At 37.5% G+C, this 27,260-nt stretch overlaps 1 protein-coding gene across 1 annotated transcript; it reads right to left on the reverse strand.

The window, feature by feature from the left end:
• Positions 1-1,358: 1,358 nt before the first annotated feature.
• LOC102018049 (vomeronasal type-2 receptor 116-like) lies at positions 1,359-26,083 on the reverse strand. The gene is made up of 7 exons (XM_005415016.1): positions 25,988-26,083; positions 25,283-25,452; positions 11,477-11,765; positions 10,293-11,096; positions 9,255-9,482; positions 8,781-8,904; positions 1,359-2,287 (listed from the first exon to the last, which is right to left on the reverse strand). Exons 1-7 carry the CDS (start codon positions 26,081-26,083, stop codon positions 1,359-1,361), a joined length of 2,640 nt encoding a protein of 879 aa, XP_005415073.1.
• Between the last annotated feature and the right edge of the window lie 1,177 nt (positions 26,084-27,260).

The following is a 27,260-nucleotide window of genomic DNA, read 5'->3' on the forward strand; positions in this document are numbered from 1 at the left end:
ACCTCACTCTTGTGTCCCATCGATGGATCCGTGAACTCTACTCACCCTTTTTTGTCTTTCATACTCCTTCCACCCACCCGTCCATGCTTCCATCCACCCATCCTTATAACCACTCTTTGAATCCCTCCAATAAAAGCAAATACTTTTTTTGCATATGTGTAGTAAAAAATCCAGTACAAAGGAGAAATATTGTCTCCTTCTTTTAAAATACTTTCCAAGTATTGAATTCAAATATACTCTCAACAGTGTCAAAGACCTACACCCTGTGACCAATTAAGGTTTTAATCAGAAATAAGTATTCAGTATTATTAGTGAAAATCTTAGATTTAAACATTTAAAGAAAAAATAGTGACTCAGTGGACAAAAACTGGATATGGGCATACAGTGAGCTCATCCACCAACTTATTTAATATTGACTTCAGACAGGTGCTTGTTAAATCTCCCAGTACCCCAGGTTGAGCTCAAACTTGCAATCCCCAGCCTCACTGTTCCATATAGGTGGCATCTCATGTGTGTACTACCATGCCACATTAGCAGGAATCCACAGGTACATACACAGTAAAGAACATATAGCAGGTAAATCACTTCCTGTGACATTACCTAAAAGCCCCTTAAAATACCTGCATATAACCACGAGAAGAACGTTTATGGAGTAAATTTGTATATAATATAATGCAAATGTACATCATACACAAATAGCTGTCAATAACATGATTAGTAAGGAGAAAAGCAAATACAAACCTTGGATGGAAACATGTTCTACTACATATCTGCAGATTATTGCACAAAATATTCTATGAATTCAGTGCACTGGCATCTTACAATCAACAGTGTTTCAACTTGCATTTCATCAGCCAATTCTAGAATCCTAAAAGCCATGTGCAACAGAAAGTTTAAAAGAAATGCAACTACTTGCAAAATGGAAATGTGAGAAGACACTATACATAGAACTATGAAAGTATACTATCATTAGCACATTGAAGACATGATACTCTTTCAAAAGAAAAAAGCAATAAAATATATTAAAGGATTCAGAAATAAAGTGACATATAGGAAGGAATTTATTATCTTTTTAAAATGAAAAAAAATACTGAGAATGCCAAAAGGGAGACAAGATAAAAGTGGATAGTATAATCATAGAACCAATAGGATGAATTCTGACTTAAATAGGCAACAAAATATCCAGAATAAAATCAACATAAAGAGATAAGGACTACAGCTTCTAGTGAACATTATGCTATTACAAAAAGAAGTTGCATCAATTAGTAATGATAAAAGTCCTGCTATAGACTACAGTATCTTACTTCACATATATTCAGCTTTGAATTCAGACTGTCTGTGTATATTAGAAAACATGTTTAATGGTAAGAAGGCTCCTTTCTGACAGAATGTGTTTTGTCCCTGATCCCAGTAAGACAATTTCTCTCAGGCTTTAGCAAAATAATATAGCACTTGGGGGCAAAGATGCAGCCCAGCAGCCCCGCACTGGAGGTCAAGATGGAGAAGATCTCCATGGCCACCATGACCTTCCCCTTGGTGCTATGGTACACGGGGAGGAAGGTGACCCACACACTGCAGAACACCAGCATGCTGAACGTCAGGAACTTGGCTTCATTGAACGTGTCAGGCAGGTTCCTGGCCAGAAAAGCCACGGTGAAGCTCAGCAGGGCCAGGGAGCCCAGGTATCCCAGGACACAGTAGAAGGCAGTGAGGGAGCCCTTGTTGCACACGATGATGATGTGGCCATGTTCAGAGTGAGCGTCTGTGTCAATGTAGGGTGGATTTGTCCCCATCCAGACTCCACAGAGAGTGAGCTGGATGAGGGAGCAGATGGGGATGATGGAGTTAGGAGCCCCTGATACCAGCAACTGCCTCATCCTTCTGCCCGGAGCAGTCACCTTAAAGGCCAGCACCACAGTAATGGTTTTGGCCAAGACAGAGGAAACAGCCACAGTGAACACAACTGCAAATGAGGTCTGCTGCAGGATGCAGGTGGCTGTGCTGGGACGGCCAATGAAGAGCAAGGAGCACAGGAAGCAGCAGGTGAGGGAGATGAGCAGGGTGTAGCTGAGAGCCCGGTTGTTGGCCTTGACGATGGGAGTGTCTCGGTGCTTCACAAAGAGCCCAAGGACAGCAGCTGTGAGGACAGTGAGACTCAGGGCGGTGCCAGCCAGAGCTTTTCCCAAGGGATCTTCATAAGCCAGAAAAGTCACAGCTTTTTGGAGACAGTGCTTTTGCTGAGAGTTGGTGTACTGATGGTTTGGACACTTTACACACTGTTCCATATCTAGAAAAAATTGAAATTATCAACTGCATAGGTTTATGGTTTCTTTGTTATTCACAGACCCATCCCCTGAAACACATTGGACTTCAACTATGCTGTTACTTTTCTTTTATTTTCTTTTTAAATTTTGATGCTTGGGATTGAACCTAAACTTTTCACTCAAGTATTTTCCCTGCCTTTAAAATTTTATTACTTTGACATAGGATCTTCTCAAATTACTTCATTGCTGAGGCTCCATTAAGATATAAAATACACTAGCCTCAGTCTCATGACCCCTGGATTCCAGCAAGCATCACCACATCTCATTTTTCCATTTCTTTTCAGACAGAAAGTAATAGAATGGCATAGAGAGAATAACTCCCAAGTAATACTGACTGAATGACTCCTGAGTCTAAACAGCACTTAGCAGTGCTGCTATTTATTCTCCTTTTATATCAGGTATATCCATAAAACATTTCTTTGTTTCTACAATGTAATAAGGATCTACCTATCCAAATCAAATCTTTATATATTAGTCCTCAGGTTATCATTCAGTGAGCAATCCCATATGAGGAAATCAGCACATTTTGCTCAATCCCAGAGAAATAGATATGGAAAAAAGTATCTAATGTCAAGTGATCCCATCATTGAGCCTCTCCATCTACAAAAGTGCTTTATCCAAGTTCACATTTAAATTTTATTGTCCAAGGTGTATTTTAATAGCTTAATTCTGGCATCTTTCAAAGTATTACAGGATATATTACTGTTTATTAAATTATTTTAAAAAGTTTCAAGATCAATTTTCAAAATTTTATGTATGAGTTGCTTATGACTGAGGTTTGGAAACAGGTTATTTTTCTTTAAAAAAAATAAAAAAAAAATGAATATACAGATTTTCAAAACAAGATGATAGGAAATTAACAAAGGTTGGTACGTTGCATATTGTTATCTTCAAAGTAATTGTTCAGATCAACAGATGTAGGCATGCAAAACTCATCAATCAATTAAGCATTAACTGTTTCAATAAACCACAAGAAACCGATACTACAATTTTCTTAGCTAACTTGTGCACCTTGAAAATAACCAAAATGCCCATCAACCAAATAAGAACTAAAATTTACAATAGATTTTGTGAAATAGAAAGTAGTTGTTCGAAAGGAAAGGGGAACTGTGTAGCCAATGGAAGGAAAAATTTAAAACTGAGGAAGAAGGATAAAATGGAAACAAAGATTTGTAAATAAGGAGAGGAATAGGGGTTGAAGAGAGGGGAGGAGATTGGGAAAAAAGAGAAGTCAGGATATATACAGGTGCACATTCCCTATGATGAATTTGATCATTATGTATATCTAAATTATACCAATAAACTTAATTCTTAAAAATTGACCACAAATCATAAAGTATGCTGTAGGACGCCATATGTACCATATTTTTTATTATTGAGATACTTTTTTCCTCCTAATTTGTCAATAAATACATTTGCTGTTGTTAATTTGTAAATCATTGAGATGTACAATTTTATTATCTTGTCTCTACCTATTAGCATCAGTTTTCTTTTCTCAGGAACTACTGCATTTAATCACATTTTATAAACTGAGTTTCTCATGGCATACTGTCCCTGAAAAATATAGTTCATTTTTTAATTATGCAAGGGGATTTATTAGACTGACAGGATCAGAGGCTGGAGAGTCCACAGTGGCCTTTGTGCTGGAGACCCAGAGGACCCAGTAGCTGCTCAGTCCAAGAAGTTGGAAAGGACAGAAGAAGAAGGTTCAAGGGTGCAGCACCAGCCATGGCTGAAGGCCTGGAAGCTCCCAGGAGAAGCAGCAGTGCAAGTCTGCTTTGGGAAGATGAAGAAACTAGATACCTGAAGATAAGGTCCAAAGAGGAGGGCTCACATGGTTTGGAAATCTGGGGCTCTTCCAGGTGGACACACTTCCTTCTTTCTCTTTTATTCCATTCATGTTATAACTAATCCACACCTGGAGTGGGTCTTCCCTCCTCAGTTTTCTGGCTTACAAGTCAATCCTGTCCAGACACACCCAGAACGGTGCTTGATAAATCTGCTAGGCATTTCTCAATGCACTCAAGTGTTCGCATTGTGATTAACAGTCATAGGCATGTATTATTTTTTGTAATTGTTCTTAAATTGATTGGTATCGTTTAGATATACATAATGATCCCATTCATTATGGAGAACTTGTACTTGTACATGGTATATCCTGATTCCTCTTTTATCCCCCAATCTTCTCCCCTCCCTTCACACCTTCTTCCCTTCATTATTTACAAAGCTTTGTTTCCATTTCATCCTTCTTTTATCATTTTTCTTTGCCTTCCTTCCCTTCTCCTGTCCCCTCTCTAGTTTCCCTTTCTGTTGAATAGTTTCTTCCTCTTTCACAATACCTTTTATGAACTTTGGTCCTTATTTACACTTTTGGTATCTCACAACAGAGAAAAAATGCAATATTTACACGTGTGTCCAATCTATTACACTTAAGAGTTAAGAGTAAAATAAACACACTCTCAAGGTGCATCTGTTTACTTAGATATCTCAAGTTTGTTACTCTTCATGCCTGAGTAGTATCCAATTGTATAAAATAACCCATATATTTTTATCCATTCATCAGTTTTGGGGCATTTGGGTTGTTTGCAAGATTTAACTATTACAAACTGTGCTGCTATGAACATGGGTATGCATATATTGTTGAGGTAGAATATTTTTAATTCTTCCAGGAAGATACTCAGAAGGGGACTATCTGGTTCAAATGTAACCTTTAATCCTAAATTTATGAGGAATCTTCGCTGTAATTTCTACCACAGTTGCACCAGTCTATACTCCCACCAACAGTGAGGAAGGGTTCCTTTTTCCCCACAGCATTGCCAGCATTTGCTATTAGTTGATTTCTTGAAAATATCCATTCTTTCTGGAGTGAGATGGAATCTCAGGACTGTTTTAATTTGCATCTCTTGAATGACTAATGATATTGAACTTTTAAAAATATATTTATTTGCTGTTTGTATTCCTTCCTCTGAGAAGGGCATATTCATCTCAGATGCCCATTTTTGGATTGGGTCTTTAAATTATGGGAAGGCTAATTTTCTTCAGTTCTTTATATGTTGGAGATATTTGTCTTTTTCTGAGTGACAATGGCGAAATTATTTTCCCACTCTGTGTGGCCTATTCAGTTTATTGGTAACTTTTGTGGTGCAAAATATTTCTAATATGATAAGACCCCACTTGTTGATTCTCTGTGGTATTTCTCATGCGATCAGAATTTTGTTCATGAAATCTTTGCCTATACCTAAGTCTTCAAGAGTTCTACCTATTCTCTCTTACAGAAGATTCAGTGTTTCTGTTTCAATATTTAGATCTCTGATGCATTTAAATTTTAGTTTAGTGCTTGGTGAGAGGCATGGGTCTAGTTTTAGTCTTCAGTATGTGGAAAATGAGTTTTTCTAGCACCATTTATTAAAGAGGCTATCGTTCTTCCAGGGAACATCCTTAGCCACTTTGTCAAAGATAAGATGACCTAGTGTGTTTTTAGTTGTGTCTGAATCTTCTAATCAGTTTCATTGATCCTCAGGTCTTCTTTTGCCAGTACCATGCTGGTTTTATCACAATAGCTTTGTAGTGTAATTTCAAGACAAGGATTGTGAAATCTCCTGTCTTGCCTTTGTTGCCCAGGATTGCTTTTGCTATTCTAGGTCTCTTCTGGTTGCAAACGAATTTTAGCAATATATTCTCTAATTCCTTGAGATTGTATCCCTCAATTCAGAGTAGAATATGTGAATTTAATTTAAAAGGAAGAGAAGACTGAGCGTCTTGTTCTTTTAAGTGCATTTTCTGTATGAGTGAAAAAATCTAGCTCCTGTCTTGAAATGAATGGCCTATTGTCTCGGTTACTTTTTACTCGTTGCTGGGACAAAATATCTGACGACCAAAATTAAGGAAGGAAAGGTTTATTTCGCTTACAGTTTGTGGAGGTTTCAATCCATACTAGGCATGATTATAAGGCAGAGTGGCACGTGGCAGGGGGCTGCATCCCAGGGTGGAAGCACAGCTAAACCATCACCCACAATCATTCAACTCTAATAGCCTGCCCATGGTCGCATGAGGCTTTGGAGGGGACACACAGAATAAACCATAACACCTATCCTCTTTTTATTTTTTGTGAAAGAATCAGTATATTTTTGAATGCTTATAAATTTCACTGCTAACACTATTAATCAACAAAATTTAGAGTGAATATTACATTATGTGCATTATGTACTCCCATCTGTTAATAGACATGGTACTGTGGAGATATTGGGATTATGGAGACTTTTCATTCCTTCTTAAGCTTGGTTTGCTAAATTTTTGTGTGATTTTATAGACTTCAAGTCATAGCTTGATATGAACTTAATTATATTTTCATAAGAAAGGTTTTCTACATATCAATACTGATGGCCAAACTTGTCATGATATTATAAAAAGCTTTTGTTTTTTTTCTTTCTTCTTGATCAGTTATGCCAAGTACTGTCACTTTTTGTTGCCAAAATTGTATTTAACTGTGCTTATTTCTTCTATCTTTTACTTTCTTAAAAATTCCTTTCAGACTGCATTCCATCTTTTTATTTTCTGTGTGCTCAATTTGCTTTGCTTTTTTCTAATATATAATGAATATTTCAGATGCAGAACTTTACTGTTTTTACTTAAGATACTATAGAAATGATCCCTGAAAGTATAGCCTTTACTATTCTTCTGTAAATACCCAAACTACAGTACATGTATGTGGAATAGATATTTCTGCTAGTATAGTTTTAGCATCAATTCACAGGATTTTTGGTTTCATAACATTTTTAATTTGTGCTTCAATCTATTCTATACACTGTATATGGTAGATAGTGGAGGCATGTATTGTCTGACATTAATAGGTGCATTATTCTCTGTAAATGCACTTACAATATTTTTTAAAGTACCATATTCCCACACTATGAATATATATGTACATACATATGTGTGTGTGTGTGTGTGTGTGTGTGTGTGTGTGTGTGTGTATATATATACAGGTGCAGTACATAAGAAGTCTCATATTTCAGAGAACATTTGAAATCATACTGCTTATGTTTTGAAATCAAAACATATATCTGCCACAAAAACAAAATAGAAAATATTCAGAAGGAAGGTTATTCCACCATGTCATAATATATAACAGATATATGTCCAAAGTTGTATTTATGATGTGCAACAGTCTTCAATCTTAGAGTTCCATAAATTTATAGAAAAAGTTTCAACCCTCATCCTCATATGAGCTATGTTTAATAACATGGCAATTTCCTTTAGGGTATTTGAATTTTCCATGAATGGTACATATGCCATTTGGGCCACTTCCGTTAATGCTATCAAGGATTTATGACACAGATTTTTATTCCAATATAACAATTATGCTATCACCTCTGTAAAAATGATTGTGACACCCTGCTGAAATGTAGATATTACTTGTTAATTCCTTAGTCTGTATGCATATCATCCTTGCAGTTCTGGGGCACAAACTCTAATTCATGACATAGGCTGTCGCTTCTCTCGTCCATGCACTCATCCATGCATTTCAGGCATGAAATCCTAAGACTTCAGATTGTGCTGTGCTGTAAGCATACCATACAACAAAGACTTCCTCCTATCTTTAATCAAGCTCAGTCTCTCTGAGCACTGGCTTTGTGTGAAGAATAGTGCCAGGCCCTGGAAAATGAAGTATGCTTCACCCTTGTCTTGAGTGTAATCTTGCTGTGGTTTCAAAGAAAGAAAAGAGTTTACTTCAATCCTACTGCCTGTTAAACTTCATAACAGAGATGGAACTTAGAAGCCCTAGGGTAGAAGAAAGGGCTTTTCTTGAGAAAATGATGCTTTTAGTGGGGCTAGAAAAAGAACTCCATGTAGTTGCATGTGGTGGTGCACAACTATTATCCCAGGGAATCAGTGGACTGAGACAAATCTATCAGATCTTCAAGGCAGTCTGAGAAAAGTTGGGGATATTCTGTCTCAAAATAACAAATAAAAATAGCTGGGGACATAGGCCATTGATAGAGCACATTCTGGTTTAATCCCCAGCAGTCAAAAATAAACAAACAAAAGTCATAAGATTGGAATGAAATGAAAATACCTTGGGGTGCATTTCAAAGGAAAAGTATGTTTTCAAAGTGGGCAATAGCATTCAATATAACAAATAATTTGAAATGTGAAACCAAAATTTTATATTTTGCATTTAAAAAATTTTTATTTTAAAGACAGAAAGGTAAAAAATAAAAACAATAATACAGAGCATCACAGCAGAATAATAAGAAATTAACAATAGTCAATTTATTGCATATTGTTGTCTTCAGTGCAATTGCTCAGATTACAAGCTGTAGGCATGCAAAATTAATCAATCAATGAAAAGAAAAATTTTATCTTTGATGTCCTGTACAAGATTTTTTGCATTTTGTGTATGAATGGGCTGAATATTAAACAGAGTAAGAATTTGTCCATAAGGCTTGCTCCTACCTGTGTCATTGGCAATCTCATTGTCTGCACAAGGGGTGCAATCAAAACAGCAGGCAGCCTTTCCCTCCCGAGGGCTTTTCCTGAATCCAGGATTGCAACTCTCACTGCATACCGAGCGGGGAGTCTAAGGAAAAATGTATGGTGGTAACTTCTTACACTTTTACTTCCTTCTTCAGAGCTAGAGGAACAAACTTAATTTTCATGCATACATAAATAAAACTATCTAGTTGAATGCCATATTTATTTCATAACATGAAATGCATATCTACAAAAATATAGTTAAGTAAATGCATGTCTTTCTTACTCATCAGAAAGCTGGTGAACAAGATTTTTTCAAATTGAAAATTGAGGTGTTCAATTTCCACATGAGCACAATTTGGCCATTTCTTGAGAAGAATTCTGGGCACAAATACTATGACAATATGTAGCTTATTTTTTGGTTAAGTAAGTGTGTCATAATTAGGTCCAACACACCTCTGTAGTTCCTGTGGCCCACTCTATCATCTCCTCAGATAAACTCATTTTTCGGCCAAGGGGAGCATGTGAAGTAAATGTTCCTACTTTAACCTTCAGTCTAAGGCCTTCGGGAAAATTCTGAAAATTGAGAATGTCATACTCTGAATCCAGTTTCCTTCTGTCCTCCAAGTTCACTTCGTCTCCAGCAGGATTGTGAAATTGGATGTTCCTCAGAGAGCGATGCAGCTGAAAAGGACACATTATGCTATGTAAGCAGGGCTCCAGGGTAAGGACAGAAAACATGGATGGGGGAAAGAGCCTAAAGTGTTCTTCTTCCTTTTACATAAAGCAGCTTGAACACAGGTATCTATTAAATTAAAGCATGTGAATGTCTGAGGAATAAAATGTCATGTTACAAAAATGCTAGTCAGTTTCTGCAGAAAATTTTCTATGCAAGCCCATTTAAATGAAGTTTTAGGGCAGAGAATATAGCTCAGTGGCACTATGCCTGCCTGGCAAGAGCAAGTCATGAGTTCAATTCTTGGTACCTCAAAAAATAAAAATAATAAAATAAAATTTTGTTAGGCAAAGATATCAAATGTGGAATGAAAGTTTCTAATACACACAATGTCCACTGTCTATCTATTCCCACAGCAACAAAATGAGTTCATCAATATCATACAAGTTTCCAGAATTAAAAGAAAAATTCCTATAATATGTGCACTTAGGTTTTAATGCCATGTAGTTTAATAAGTGACTACAGGTTTTTCGGTTGTGCTTTAAGAATGTCATGGGACCTGTTTAAGTGGGCAGGGCATTCACATTTCATAGAGAGAAGCAAGGAGCTGGCCTCCTGTTTCTTCCTCCTTGCTAGTAGCTCCTTGCTTGTAGATCATTGCAACTCAGCTTAAGAATTATCTCCTTAACAATAAGTATTGCTACACAATACCTTGTATCTTGTAGAAATTTTTCTAATACTCTTGAGTAAAACACATAGAATAACTTGAGAGAAGCACCTTTATGACACTGCATGCCATCCAAGAGAATGCACTTTACCTGCCAGGGGGGAAACATCATCACTTGTCTATTTCTCATTGGTGGCCTTTGTACTTCAAAAAGCATCACATGGAGGGCATGGGCCACAGCGTACACAGCATTGTATATATTGTAGCTCCTATCACTCATGGCTGTGTCAAAACGATTGGGAGGCAACCAAGCCAGAGAGGCATTAGGTGTGCAGTTCTTCAAGGCACAGTCAGACTCAGAGAATGAGCAACCGAAATTCTTGGACCAATACATAAAAAGGTAAGTGTCTTCTGGGTATTTGAGAGGGGTCACTTCCTTGACAAAATTTTTGAAACCTGGAATCTCTTTGTGGTGATGTGCAAGAACAAGAGTCCCATGGAATGGGTCATGTATAAAATTTCTCCCATCCAGGCCAGCATGCCATTGTGAGTTTGTCACCCAGACTTTCCATGTTGCTAAGTTCTGCACTATGTTGTAGTTTACATCATGTGTACTATCAGTATCGTAGTAAATAACCACCACATTGACTGATGATGTATCTGCAGTCAGGACATCATGTTTCTGTATGGCTGAGAGATATGACATAGCCACAGTTGAGACCATTTTCAAAAAAGCTACACAGACTCTGTTCCTGTCCATCTCAGCTCTTACATCTGACAGAAACTGAAGACCCTTCTGGCCTTCTGTGATGAGCAGGCCCACCCAGGTCCAGCGGAAATGAAGCATCAAGGACACCACGCCAAGGGCCAAATACGTGTCCTTTGGGGCCACCTGATAGAGAGAAGGATACTGGCCACTGTCAGTCAGCGTAGGATCAAATGAGCCAAAGTTGACCTTAAACAAAGAAAATTGGAAGAAAATGCTAAGGAAGGTGGATGGAGAGCACAGTTTACCTGAAGCATACTTAGTAACAATTGACAGTTAGTTATACAAGGAGACAAATGTTCTGACCTTTCTTGGTAGTAATATCACTCCTTAAACACTTTTATAAAAATGTAAAATAATGGACTCAGACACCCAAGACATATCTTTACTCTCCTCCTTCAATGCAGAAAAATAACTGGTGGGTAACCCGTAAGCATCTATGTACAGAATGTAGCGCATTATACAGTTGGAACGATGCTAACCTCAGTCTCATTTTTAATCCTTTATGCTTCTGGTAATTGAAGCTCCATGGTTATGCTTCCAACATTTCCTGTCCCACCAGCCCTCACCTGTGGAAATCTGTAGAGTTCCAGCAGTGGTCCGATCTGATCTGAGGTGCCCCATGACATTTCTGCCAGTAGTGCTGCACACTTACTTTCTCTCTTACATGTGTAATTAGGGATTTCATGTTGTCCTGTGAGCAAAATGAAGGAATTCTCTAGTATCCTCCAATGACTGTAAATCAAATTATGGAACTCATAGCCCAGAGAAATGTTGGGTAAAAGGTGAGGATTCCTGTTGATCTCTTCTATGGCAAAAGTGAAGGCCAGGTAGGTCTGGTAGCTGCTGGGCATAAGCCTGCAGAGAGAGCACAGAGGTCCTTAGGGAAAAGAGTCAAGCAGTGATCATCTGCCAACCCAGTCCAATACTATTTATGACCTGAATGCTTAGTATCTTCCTCACTGCTCATATCATTAGAACCTGAGCATGAGTGTCATCATTTTCCAAGTTTAATTTTTGAATGAAATTATAATTAGATGCATCATGGGAGTGATTTTTTTCTGATGAAGGCCTTTAGTGGGCCTTAGAAGGTTGAAGGAAGAGTTGCTTCATAATTCTGCTATGTGAAGACCATTGATAAGAGTGTCACTCAAAAAGTAGGAATCAGTTTGTCTCTTGATTTTTCTCAGCCTGTGCAACTATTAAAAGTAAAGGATTGTTGGTGTCCACCGGGCTGGGCTGAACTTGGGACATCTTAGGGAAGCCCAGTGAGTTGGGGCTCTGCCTCTATGACCCCCTTGCAAGGCAGGGGAAACCTCGGACACCCACTCAGCCCCTGGTGGCTATCCGCCACACACAGTGTGTCTGCCTGGGCTGGGCTGAGCCCCAGACATCTTCAGGAAGTCTCGTAAGTCTGGGATCTGCCTCTCTGACCAGCGTGCAAGGCAGGTGAAGCCTCGGGCACTCTCTGGGGACTAGGAGGCTCCCCACCACACCCATAGTGTGTCTTCCAAGACTGAGCCAAACTTCAGACACCTTTAGGAACCTGGTGAGCTATGCTGGTGCCTCCCCCACTAGGGTATGAAGCACATGGATCTCCAGACAACTTCTGGGGCCTTGGTGGTCACTGCCACAACAACTGAAAACCCCCTGGTAGCTTAGCTGAAACCTGAACATAGCAGCCTTGGGGAGCTCACCTTCACCCCTCACTTTCCAGTGTGGGAAGCAGGCTCTGTCCTGGGCAATATCTGAAGTCTCGGTGAATTCGACCTGCATCCCCACTTACTCTTGTGGGCCAAACCGCAGACAGGCTCAGGAACTCCGGCGAGCATCCCCACCCTTCTCACACACGCTTGGGAGCCAACTGAGTACAAGAAGGATCAGGAGCATTTGGATCCCACCTTGCCACCACTCACCAGCACAGGAACTATGCTGAGCACTGGGAATCTTCAGACTCTCACCCTGCCACACACACACAATCAGGAAAGTGAGACTGCACTACAGGGAGTCTTCGGTTCTTCAAAAATGACAAAACAAAGGCGAAAAATGCAATCCAAGACCTCCACATCACCCAAAAAAGTCCAGGAGGCAGCAACAAAGAAGAGCCTGGAAATCATACACCTGAAATTTCTGAAATGATAGCAACTGAAGTTAAGAAACAACTCCATCAGCCCATAGAAGACATCAGATCAGAGATAGTGTCTCAGATGAGAAAAGAAATGACAACAATAATGAAAGAAATGTTCAGCATACCCAAACATGACATAGACAAGAAAATAGAAGAGCATAGAGACTTCATTGAAACCTTCAGGGAAAAATATAGAAAAGAAAAGGAAGGTATGAAACAGATGCAAACAGATATCCAGAAACTTAAAAATTCAATTAAAAGCTTGCAAAACCACTTGAACGAAGCTGAAGATAGACTTGCAGACCTTGAACACAGCATGACCACTAATGAACATGAAAGGAGGGATCTCTTAAAAACAACAAGGAACCAGGAAATAACAATTCAACATCTGCAAGATGAAGCAAAGAGAAACAATGTCAGATTAACAAGTATTAATGAAACAGCAGGTGCCCACACAAATGATACAAAAAGACTACTGACAGAAGTAATAGCAGAAAATTTCCCAGGCATGGTAAGAGAATCAGACATCCAGATAAGTGAAGCATATAGAACTCCAGTTAATCATAACCAAAATAAATCAACCCCCAGACATATAGTGATCAAGATCCCTGAAACTCAACAAAATCTCAGAATATTAAAAGCTGTTAGAGAAAAGAAAGAGATCACCTATAAAGGAAAGCCTATCAGAATCATGGCAGACTTTTCCACACAAACCATCAGAGCAAGAACAGCTTGGAGAGAAGTATTTCAGGTACTGAAAAAAAAAAACTTCCAACCCAGATTGATGTACCCTGCAAAGCTATCTTTCAAATTTAATGGAGAAATAAAATATTTTCATGATAAAGAACTGAACAAATTCATGAGCACCAAGCACCAAGTACTACAAGTAGTACTACAAGATATACTAGAAAGAGATAAAACAGACCACAACTTGTAGAACAGCAACAGAAAGGAACCACCAAGCAGAGCAAGCAATTAAACAGAGGGAAAAAGGAGGAACCAACAGCAGGAGAATAGCATGACAAAGATAAGCCAATACATACCAGTTATAACCATTAATGTAAATAGTCTCAGTGCACCAACCAAAAGAAGGAGACCAGCAGAGTGGATGAGGAAACAAAGCACAACTCTATGCTGTATACAAGAAACACATTTAGCTCAAAAAGAAATTCAAAGACTGAAAATTAAAGGATGGAAAACAATACTCCATGTGGCAGGAACCCAGAGAAAAGAGGGTGTAGCTACTCCCTTTGCAGACAAGGCAACCTTCAAAGGAAGAACAATCAAAAGAGATAAAGAAGCTGACTACATACTTGTGAAGGGGAAGCTTCAAGAGGTAGAGATAACAATCCTAAACATCCATGCACCAAATATAGGAGCACCCACCTATGTATGACAAATGCTAACAGATATGAAGAATGAAATAAGTAGCAACACAATCATAACAGGGGAGTTTAACACACCATTGTCATGAAGAGATCAACTAGACAAAAAATTGGGAAAGAAATAATAGAATTTAACCAAATGTGTGAACATATGGACTTAGTAGACCTTCAGTGTTCCACCCAACAACATCAGATTACACATTCTTCTCAGATGCACATGGGATGTTCTTGAAGATAGACCATATACTAGTACATAGAACACGTTTAAGTAAATGCAAAGGAATTGAAATTATCCCATGTTTACTATCAGACCATAGTGCAATGAAATTGGAAATCAATGAGTAAGGAAAGCACAAAGACTGCGTAAACAGTTGTAAATTAAACAACAGCTTCCTGAACAACCAATGGGTCACAGATGAAATCAAAGCAGAAGTTAAACACTATTTATAATCAAATGAGAATGGAAATACAACCTACAGGAACCTGTGGGATGCAATGAAAGCAGTCCTCAGAGGGAAATTTACAGCGGTGAACTCCCATCTCAGGAACACACAGCAAGCACAAATAAACAATCTTATGCCGCACCTCAAGTTTCTAGAAAAAGAATAGCAAGTCAAACCCAGAGCCCAAAGAAGGCAGGAAATTATAAATCTCAGAGTAGAAATTAACACAATGGAGACTAAAAAAACAGTATGAGGAATTAATGAATCAAAGAGTAGGTTCTTGGAAAGAATAAATAAAATAGATAAACCCCTACCCAACCTTATCAAAAAAAGGAAAGAAAGAACTGAAATAAATGCAATAAGGAATGAAAGGGGTGAAATCATTACAGATCCTGAAGACATTCAGATCATCAGTACCTACTTTGAAAATCTTTATTCTCATAGGATGGAAAACACAGTGGAAATGGACAGATTTCTTGATACATATGAATTACTAAAGCTGAATGATGAAGATACAAAAATCCTGAATAATTCAATATCAGCTAGTGAAATAGAGAATGTAATTAAAATCTTGCCAATGAGGAAAAGCACAAGTCGTGATAGATTCACAGCTGAATTCTATAAGCAATTTAGGGAAAATTTAACACTCATTCTTCTCAAACTCTTTAATAAAATTGAAAGGGAAGGAATTCTCATTGAATTCTCATTGAAAGGGAAGGAGACTCATTCGTGGAGGCAAGTATTATACTGATACCAAAACCAGAAAAGACCCAACCAAGAAAGAGAACTACAGACCAATCTCCCTAATGAATATAGATGCAAAAATTCTCAAAAAAATACTCACAAACAGAATACAACAAATCACCAAGAAGATTATACACCCCGACCAACTGGGATTCATACCAGGAATGCAAGGATGGTTCAATATATGCAAATCAATCAATGTAATCCACCATGTCAATAGACCCAAAGACAAAAATCACATAATCATCTCCACTGATGCAGAAAAAGCCTTCAATAAAGTCCAACACTCATCATGTTGAAAACCCTACAGAAAATAGGAATAGATGGCCTTTACCTCAAGCTGATCAAAGCCATCTATGATCAACCAACAGCTAACATCATACTAAATGGTCAAAAATTGAAAGCTTTCACTTTAAAATCAAGAACAAAACAAGGATGTCCACTGTCACCACTCCTATTCAATATAGTTCTGGAAATATTGACTAAAGAAATTAGACAAGAGAGAGCAATAAAGGGAATAATCATAGGAAAGGAAGAAGTGAAATTTTCATTATTTGGAGATGACCTGATACTCTAAATAGAAGACACCAAAAATTCTACCAAAAGGCTCATGGATTTAATAATCAAATTCACTAGCATAGCTGGATACAAAGTAAACACTCAAAAGTGAATAGCATTCCTGTACACAAGTAACAAACAGACTGAGAGAGAAATTAGGGAAACCACACCTTTCATAATAGCAGCTAAAAAGATGAAATACTTAGGAATCAACCTAACAAAAGAAGTAAAATATCTATACAGTGAAAATTATAGTACTCTGAAACAGAGATCAAAGAGGATATCATAAAATGGAAAGATATTCATTACTCTGGATTGGAAGAATCAACATTGTTAAAATCGCCATACTCCCAAAATTGTTGTACAGATTCAATGAAATCCCAATTAAAATACCATAAGTATACCTCACAGCTCTAGAGAAAACACTCCTAAACTTCATCTGGAACCAGAAGAGGCCTAGAATAGCAAAAGCAATCCTGGGAAACAAAGGAAAGGCAGGAGGCATCACAATTCCTGACTTAAAATTATATTACAAAGCTACTGTGATAAAATCAGCATGGTGCTGGCACAACAACAGACCTAAAGAACAATGGAACAGATTAGAAGGTACAGATACAACCACAAACACACTCAGTCACCTTATCTTTGACAAAGGGACTAAACATGTTCAATGGAAAGAAGATAACCTCTTTAATAAATGGTGCTAGAAAAGCTGGCTTTCCACATACTGAACACTAAAACTAGACCCATGTTTTTCACCATGAACTAAATTAAAGTCAAAATGGATCAAAGATCTAAATTTTAAAACTGAAACAGTAAATCTACTGGAAGAGAAAGCAGGTAAAAACCTTGACAACACTGGGGTAGGCAGACAGTTCATGAACCAAAACCAAACTGCACCAGAAATACTTCAAAGAATCAACAACTGGGATCTCATCTTCTCAAAAAGTTTTTGCACATCTAAAGAAATCACCAATAAAGTAAAAAGAAAACCCATGAACTGGGAAAAAATTTTAGCCAAGTGATCCTCATACAAAGGACTTTTATGTAGGACATAAAAAGAAGTAAAAAAAATCAGGCCTCCCTAATTCAAAGACCCAATCCAAAAATGGGCATCTGAGATGAATACACACTTCTCTACTGAAGAGATACTAATAACACGTACATACATGAAAAAATGTTAAACGTCATTAGTCATTTGAGAAATGCAAATTAAAACAACACTGAGGTTCCATCTCACCCTAGAAACAATTGCTATCATCAAGAAATAAACCAATAGCAAATTCTGGAGAGGCTGTGGGGAGAAACAAACCTTGCTCCACTGCTGGTGGGAGTGTAGACTGGTGAAACCACTGTGGAAATCAGTTTGGAGATTTCTCACAAAACTAAGATTAGAGTCCCATTTAACCCAGCTATTTCTCTTCTGGGTATTTTCCCAGAAGAATTAAAAACATCATACCACAACGATATATGTGAACCCATGTTTATAGCAGCACAATTTGTTATAGCTAAATCTTGGCAATAACCCAGATACCCATCCACTGATGAATGGATAAAAATATTTGGTATTTTTATACAACGAAGTATTACTCAGCTATTTAGAAAAGATAAACTCCAGGCTTTTGCAAGTAAATGGATGTAACTATAGACCATACTCATAAGTGAAATAAATCGGACCCACATATATAAACATCTTATGGTCTCCTTGGTGTAGGAACCTGAATGACTAGGTAAAACTCAAAATGTATAATAGATATTATGAAAGGGAAAGAAATTGCTCAAAGGAAGGAATGACTGGGATGAGGGATAGAAGAAAAAAGAAAGAAGAAAGGCAAAACATAAATATATATATGAATAGCTATGATGATTGTATTGCTGTTGTCTGACGGTGTATTGAAATGAACAGTTAATGTTCTCAATTTTTTATGTTCTCATTGACTTTGCATGCTTGTGTCTGGTGGTCTGAGCAACTGATTTGAAGGTAACAATATGCACTGGAATTACAATGGTGAACTCCTACTATCTTGTCTAGTGAAACTCTGTATTATCTCCAATGTTTTATTGAAGAATTATTTTCTTTTTCTCTTTAATGATTTGAGCAGTCTTTCATTTTTACATCTGATAATGTGAGCAATGTAGTTGAGGATAGCAATATGCAATGGAATAACCACTGCTGATTTGTATTAATTTGTCTTGAGTCCCTGTATCACTTTGAATGTTCTTGCTTTGATCTGTTTGTGTTTGTGATACTGGTATGCTGCTACTGCTCTATTTTTTTGTTTGTGTCTCATGTACTGTGCTCTTTCTCTTTAAAATAAAAAAAAGTGAAGGATTGCTAAATTAGATCCCAGTTGTTGGTCCATTTTTATGCAGCTGGCTGAGAAAAGCAAAATCATAAGTCAAGGATAAATCAAGTAAGGATAAACGATGGGTAAATTTAATTTGTCTTTGTAGAATAGGCTTCCGTGAAGTCTTGCAGTTTATAGTTGATGCAAGTGAATTATCTTTGGCTTTACACACAACTTTCCTGTCTCTGCGTATATTGAGGAAATTTTAGGAAACAAAGACCTTTAATTCATGTTGGGCTTTGTAAATGCTCTTTGGCATCAAGAACTAAGATCATTGCATGTAGTAACACATCACTTAATGCTAAATATTACAGCACTGATCTTCACAACCCTGATGTTCTCATAAGTTGGAAATGTGGAAGAAGGGAGACAATAATTCTCAACCAAAGTTCTGAGGTAAGCAGATAGATTTTACTTCTCTGAGACTTGCAGTCAGGTTACCTAAACCTCTGCCCCATCGAAGTTATGCATCTGCCACACCAAAATCCAAGAGACTCCCACTAATTTTAGAGCCCCAAATGAGAAGAAATCATGAAGATGTGGAGGAACATTTGAGAGAAACAAGGTGGGAAACAGGAATCTATAAAACTCAACATTGTAAAATTTAAACAACAACATTTTATAGTTTAAAGTATAAAAGTAAATAATAGGCAAAACTAATATTTGTTAAAGTACTTTTTCCACAGACCCCTATTCTCTTCATCCTTCCCACAGTTTTGTGTAATAACAATCTGTCAGCCAGTGACACACTCTTACCTATTTCCTTTTATGATTTTAATAGTCTTGCATGTTGATCCTTGATTAATAAATTGTAGATATTCACATCTTTCTGATACTATGTGAGTGACACAACACATATTCTTACTGTTATATGTGATCATATAGAACAAATGCTGGGTCTCCCTCGCACTTGAGAAGTACTGTGCCATTGACCTGTATCCCTCACTCAGAATGTGTATTCTCATTTCATATTTTGAGGACTCTCTGTACTGATTTTCCTGGTGATGGTACAAATTTACATTTCCATATGGTCTCTCTTGTATGTGAGACCCAGCATAAAAATAAAGAGCAAAATAAAAGAGAGAACAGAAAGTAGTGAGACAGATCTTCGACAAAGTAAAAGGAGATCAAGCACTGGTGGAGTGGGGGAAGGAGCGTGGGATGGAGCTTGAAAGAAAGGAGTTGCACTGTGTTCTGTACATGGTCCTGCTCCACACAAGGGATGTGGACATCACGTGCTGCACACATGGACTGACAAACTAAGAGGAATTCTTAAAAAGTATAACATAATATATGTACTTTAGTATTAGCGTATGTCTTCTTATGGACCTTACCAATTAGACTTTTGTCTTTAATTTTGAAATATTGTATTAGTACGCAGAAATTATGCTTTCCTTCAGACAGGACTGTTGGAAGTCTTCATTTGTGGATATCTGTTTTCTGTTTGTACTATTTCTCCTTTTTTTTACCTTCAAAGTTAATTTCCTACTCCTTAATATCATCAGCATCAGATAATTCATCTTTTTCTTTGCTATTTCATCTGAAACTGTTGTGCTATGGGAAATCCCAATTAATAGTTCCTTGTGATAATTTGAACCACCATACCAGTCTGAGTGGGTCATGCATTGTTCTTATTTTTGTTTTGAATCATGCTTTATTATGGAAATTTTCAGAAATTCAAACATATCATAGATGTATTCCACCTGGAGTGTGCATAATAACATCTTTATAGTTACCTCTTGTATGGCTTTGAATTTTTTCATATTTGTTTACATTTATGCAGGTCTTTTGTAACCAGGAAATATATAAAATTATGGCTTTCCTATCAAAGTGGATCACAAATTCTTCAAGAATATGTAGTACTTACAATTTGCGATAAGTAATATGATTTCTTTGTCTGTACTATGTATATATTACTCTCAGCTTTCAGATAACTTCTAAATTACCAGCTAGCTTTATAAATTGATTGGCCTTCTTTATTTTACTCTATTTCCTATTCTTGGGTGAATTACATTGTCTAACCTGGTGGAGGATCCTTCCCATGGGAAAGTGCAGGTGACAAATCCCTGGCAAATTCCTCATCTGACATTTACAAAATGAAAAAAATCACTCTGTGGATCTCAGCAATCCCACTGTTTCACTAACATCTCCAGGAGGTTTCCATTCACAGTAAAGTTGAAAAGTTTAGTGAGATGTTACATCACACATAGATCTAAATTGAAAAACAGAACAATTATCTCAAAACACCATTAATGTGCCTTTCAAAACATGCTAAATACAAATGAGCTGCAAGGAGAAACTAAACGTGTAAAACTGTCATTATCAAACAATTTAAATTCTTTCCAGGTCATCTACATTTGGAAAGAAAGGAAAGAAGGGGAAGTGTACTGATATTTTCTTTTAACCCTTGGTTATCTCGAGGATATGACATCTGATTGTGGTTTTGTAACAGGTGCTCCATTAAAATCTTTCAAAATTGAGGGAGATCCAGGCTTGTCATGCCAAAATCTTTAGAAATATACTTTGAGCAAAAGGTATTACAGCAGCCACAGGTTGTTAGTCATAAAAACATAACACAATAGTATGGTATCATTTGTTAAACAGAGATTTTGCTGTTGTGATCCGACCTAACATCCGACCTGTGTTATTGTTTAGCAATAACAATAACCACTCTCCATCCTGAAATATCTGTATAGAAATTTTGTATAATGTTAAACTGGATTAATTTTACATGTATGGATCACAAACATAATTTTTAAATCTAAAATATCATACTTTGAAAACAGAGCCAACCAATTTATAAAAATTATATACTATCTGCAACAACTAAGGACACTTTTATGGATAAACAGTCAAAGAAATACCCACAAGAGATACATTTTGGTCCACAATGCAATTTTGATCCAGTAGCTCATCAGATGTGTAGGAAAATTTTAAAAACTCTTTTTTAAATAGCATACACACACACACACACACACACACACACACACACACACACTCACACTCATACTCCTGAAATTCCAAAATGAACTGAACAATTCAGACTATGTAAAAATCAAAGTCACTGTGATGAAGGTAGGACCACTGACTCCCAAAGAGTACTGAGGGTCTCCAGAGATAGAGTCAGAGAGGGAAATGAATGAGGAAAACCCTGCTCTGAGGGCGGTGTGGAAGCACTGCGCTCTTGACAAGTCAATGAACAGGAGAACCAGGAGGATACAAAATAGGCTTTCGCATCAGCAGAAGCAGAAGAGATAATTTTAAAATATAGAAAGTAATTTGGAATCAGAAGCTAAGAATATAATATCAGTACAAAGAGCAGTACTGAACAGAACTGTGGTTATTATAAGATCAATAAAATGGGTATTATTTTCACAAGTATGATAAAACAATTTCAGCAAAACAATAACAACATTAATATGATAATGAAACCGTGCACAAACTCTTGAAGGCAGTCGAAGTTCATCACATGAATGTTCACAAAAGATATATTTTAACACTGAAACTTAAAACACAATAAACTGAAGTTACCCTGATAAAAGTAAAGATGAAACTTTCGACCTTTGCTGTGGAGTTTCAAAAGAGCTTGGATACTTTGAAGATATCAATATGTAATACAACAAGCATTGTTAATTTCCTACCACTTTGTTTGTAACTCTGTATTGTCTGTACTGTTCTTTTGCTATTTTGTAAAAGGTTGTCTGTCTGTTAATGTTTTCCTCCTTTTATTTTTAAAATAAAAAAAAGAACTTGCATAAAATTTCTGCTCTATGCTGAGCCTGATTTTTTTTGAATATTTGTTTGCTTCTAAAAAAAAAACTAGAAGCCACGTACGTGTTGTGCACCTGCAATCCCAGCTCTCTGGACACTGAGGACTCAAGTTGAGGCCCTTCCTACAGTACTGCACAAAAGAAAATTTACTGTATGAGAAGTTTATTCATAAAACCTGAATACAAAGTACTAAGACAAAAGGTGTATTTTACAAAGTTCATATGAGCTTGCTATACATACTCAAACTAAAATTTGGGTATAGAATTATTCTAAGTAAGTCATTAGAAAATTGGATATTTTTTAATATCCTAATTTTCTGCAAGTAGCAAAACAATATGTTTATATTTTTATTTTAAAGAGAATAATATAACAGTAAAAATCATACAGAATTTCAAAACGAGATGATAGGAAATTAACAATGGTTATTACATTGCATATTGCTATCTTCAAAATAGTTGCTCAGATTACCAGACATGGGCATGCAAAATTCATCAGACAATACAAGCACTAACTGTTCCTTTCAGTGAACTAATGGAAATTAGTAGCACAATCATCGTAGCTGTCTTGTGTATATATATGTACCTACAGCAATTAATGGTAACCCGCATGTGTTTCTTGTTGAATGCATTGGTTTAGGGGAAAATATTTCGTCAATGTTATTAATTCAGTGAAACGTAACCTTGTTGTGCACACTCATCCATGTGAAAAGGTCCCATGGATGACAGATACATCGATCTGCCTGATGTAACTGGTAATGTGTGTTAGCATGGAACACAGGTCTCATGAAGGTATGTAATTAGCATTGGATAAATATTTAAAGTTAAAATTAAAGATAAAACTGAAACTCCTTCAAGGCAAATTCTGGATTTTCCTTAAAGAATACAGCAGTGAGTCCCAGTGAAGATGGGTGAAGGTCAAGGATAGAGGTTCACCCTCCTTCCAGGGGCAAAAGGAAGTGAAGGAAAGCCAGGCATTGATATCCCATGCAGAGAAAGATTATTCACGTAAGAAACAAAAGAAAAACCTGGTATCAGACTGAAACAAAATACAATATCATCTTTCAAAATATGAAAAGTACTTTCTGCAATAGAAGGTTGACTAAAATACATAGAAATTAATTATATGTAAATATTTGTATTCCTAAAATTTCTTTTTCCTTTTGATTCAAACAGCAATGAAAACTTGCTCCTAAGTCCCTAGGATCTTCTTCCTAGTGGGTACAGCAGGCTGCCTGGGCATAAAAAGCTTTTGGAATTACAAGTGTGTTCTTTTCACCACAGAGAGGGATCACAGTGCCTGGGTCTAGAACAGGGCCAACTGCAAAAGCAGCCAGATTCCCTGAGCGTGTGCAGGGACAGCAGAGGTAAACAGAAGAGCAGGTGGCTGCTCCTCTCCTCCTAGGGAGAGAAACAACCTGCATCCATCAACTTTGAATTATTCAAAAGTCATAACTCCTAATATTTCTCATTCCCCACCATACTCAGATGCTGTGTGGCCATACTGCGCTGTCTTTAGTTAGAATCCTGTCTGGTGGGTGTAGCCAGTCTCCCTCATGTTCCCCTGTGTTCTTCAGTAATATTCCATCCAGGGTCCACCACCTTCTTATTTGGCACTAAAATCCCATTAGCCCACCACCGTTCAGATTCTGCTTCCCCAAAACAAACCACACTGAAGTGGGTTCTATACTGATTTTTTTCTGATCAAATGAAGTCATTCTAATTTTAATAAGTGCCATGGGTAATTCTTTCATTGTTTCAGGAAATTCAGAGCATGCTTGTCTGTGTCAACCACTCACAAATCCTTCTGCTCTGTCACTATTTGAGAAGAAATCAGGTACGATAAACAGCATCAGCTATGATACTCAAAGCTCATATATAAAGCACATTGATAATGATAGCTAACATTGTTGGGAAATTATGGAAGAAAGAACACGCATGCAGGGTGTAATGACAGAGGCCTGCAATGCCAGATGCTCAAGAGGCTGAAGCAGAGGGAGTTCTCGAGCCCTGGAGTTTGCTGCTAGCAGTCAGTACAATAAGATCCCATCTCAGTAACTATGTAACTGTGGGGCAATGTCTAGGCATAAAAGTATAAGAAAACATCTGAACATTACATGGGGCAGGAGGAGGAACTCTACAGCAGAAAAAAGCTCAAATTCCTTAAGCTGACACTTTTGCTCCCAAATATGGGCAGCTGCCACTCTAGGTCCAGCACCTTATAAAAGACACAGTCAGTCACTATTGCTGTGGCATCTCTTCTCCTCACAGAAGCACAGGTCATTTGCTAGGATTCTCTGACACTTTGAAAAGTTCATTATTTCATTACATATTTGGCTATGAAAACAGAACTGATATGATAATAGCTGAAAACACAACATATACCTGTGTCCAAGTGAGAAAGAATCACACTGGTGGGGAAAATCTCACAGCCGACTCATCCCTGATTCAGCTCCAGGAGTCAGGGAGCATCCCGGGCATGAGATACCGAACAAGAACTTAGCTGAAGTACTAACTGAACATGTGCACTAGCAAATGTCTTCAAGCAGGAGGGGGAGAAATATCAGAGTGATCAGTACTAATAAAAGGGGTTTTATGCATAGTTAAAGAAACATTAGCAGATCCTCAATTGTATAAGCGAACAGTTGGCCAAAATCAATTATTCTTCAATTCAGTCCACTCCAAGGACTTGGATTCTTTTGCTAAAGAACATCTCTTCTTGCCTTTGCAGTGCAACTAGGTAGGAGGAAGGGTACTGATCTTGGAATGAGGTGGAGAGCGGTGTCTATCTCAGATTCCAGCCCTAAAATCAAGAAGCTCAGAAAACAAAAGTGGAACACTCTCCTACCACATTCAAACAGTTGAAGGGGATAGGAAAAGAATCATAGTCCTGTCGTGCAGTGTGAGTAGGCAGAACAGCATAGCATTAAAGAGAGTACTGATTCCTAGCCAGTATCGACACTGATAACCAGGAAGAAAATAGACAAAAAGAAGACACTTACGGCATGATATAGAATTCCTTCATAGGCTTTATAGTAAAGACACCAGTGTAGTACATATAGACATAAAGAGAGAGAAAAACCCCAATCACCACGTCTCCATCCTTGCGCATACTGGTGCTCCTCCGATGAGGGCAGAATTCATCATCAAAAGTGCACACTAAGGCAGAGAGCTGCAGGAAAAGAAAGAGAATAATCAAAGGGAACATCTTAGACATGTATGCGGAACTTCAGGCTTACTGAAGGGGAAACTTGAGTGCTGGCCAAGTAAATAAATCTGTTATGTGTGTGTGATTCTATATGACAGTGTTTCTGACTCAGGTCAACACTCTGATGCCCTGGCTCCTGTCACCAGTGCCTGCACCATGTCCCTGGAGAAGTTTTCCACCTTGGGCCCCTTGGGCTCTACATCTGAGGTCTGGTGTCCAGGAGACAACACGAGACACAAATTACACTTGAGTGTCATTTTCTTCACCTGGAGCCACCATGATTTAATCCAGTTCCACTGATAAAGCATCCCAGGGGTCACTTTCTCCTGGGCAGATTTGCTCCTAAGTTTTTCACAATAAGCCATTGGAGTGGAATCTATTTAAGGTGTTGCTAATGAACTGCACTAGGATTCAATGCTAAGTTTCTTTGGAAAGTCCCCAAGCTCATACAAGAAACATCAGACACTGCATTCCAGAGTGGAAGATGGGGCAGTATCACCTGACAGGCCCACGACCAAGAGTTGCAGCCACAGAACATTTTCTGGATAGCCTTGTTGTCTGTGTACCAGTCACATGCTCTGGCGCTCACAGCCATACCTGCTGTGCATATTTTGGGGTATGAATAATTGCACCACAGCCAGGGAAACCAAATTAGTAACTCAAGATCAGTGCACAAATAAAATACATTTTTGAGTTATATAATTGAGCCTATTTTCACGCATCCTCATTGTGTGAAATGCCTTCATCCCGTGGTTGAATCTATTGTCATAACCCATTTCTACTCCTTCAAACCTGAGTGCTTTCAGTATTCAGGCTGTTGTGCGAGTGTGAGTCTGTGTGGTGAGTTCCTCTATCTCCCTCACCCTAAAGCAGGGAATAAAAGCCGGAAAAGTCTCCTATGTCTCCCATTGAACAAAATTCTGAAGAGCAGGGACACACAAGTGCCATTCTCAGTCTTTAACACAGACAACTTATCAGGATAGAAAGATTATTCTAATAATGTATTGATTCTGTACATTTCATTTTGCATTCATCAAAATCTAAATAGTAGTCAGCACAAAGAATGAACCTCAGTGTGCACTTTAACTTTCTGTGTCATACAGTTATCAATGTTGGCTTATATACAGTGGGATGTATATAACAGGTATATTAAAGGGGGAAAGGAACCCAATACATTTATATATTATATATTCATATATTGTGTATTTATATATTTATCCAAATATTTGTTTTTCTTTTAGAACCTATTAATTTTTTTAAACTTAAAACTTTAAAAACAAAAGGGTAGAAGTCCTAAGGAAAACATTTTCTAAAATAAAGACACTGGTCTCATGTCTCGATTCAGCTTGGAAAAGTAGCTACTCAAAATAAAGTTAGATAGAAGTGAAAAATCTTCTAAGAGTCAAAGAATTTGGAGACATAGTGAATGTACTGTAGCTCAACAGGTTTCAAACGTTAATATGGCAGAATAACATATTCAGTGTATTGGTTTATGTAATAATAGTTTTAACTGAAAAGCATTTAGGTTTATTAACCTTAACATTGGGTGTGATATGCAATAAAAGAAATTCTTTGTAATTAAACTTGGCTTCGCCATGTATTATATAATATTTCAATGCTAAGGAGTGGCTTTTTCACTAAATGTTTTTACTTATGAAGACAGAGACAGTCACTATGTGGCGAGCCTTAGCATTGAACTCTTTCAATGAAGAGCTCCTCCTCCTCAGCTTCTCTTGTAGGGGCTATACAGGGGCATCACAATGCATATTCTT

The sequence above is a fragment of the Chinchilla lanigera genome, unplaced genomic scaffold, assembly GCF_000276665.1.
Source record: "Chinchilla lanigera isolate Chin_1 unplaced genomic scaffold, ChiLan1.0 scaffold00221, whole genome shotgun sequence".
NCBI lineage: Eukaryota > Metazoa > Chordata > Mammalia > Rodentia > Chinchillidae > Chinchilla > Chinchilla lanigera.

What these genes read in the sequence shown, in the direction of transcription:
- LOC102018049 (XM_005415016.1), bottom strand. Translation starts at nt 26,083, where the DNA reads ATGGCTGTGAGCGCCAGAGCATGTGACTGGTACACAGACAACAAGGCT. An exon ending in AAGGAATTCTATATCATGCC is followed by an intron (nt 11,766 to 25,282) that starts GTAAGTGTCTTC and finishes CTCTCTCTGCAG; the next exon opens with GCTTATGCCCAGCAGCTACC. An exon ending in GGGCCACAGGAACTACAGAG is followed by an intron (nt 8,905 to 9,254) that starts GTGTGTTGGACC and finishes ATTTTTCCTTAG; the next exon opens with ACTCCCCGCTCGGTATGCAG.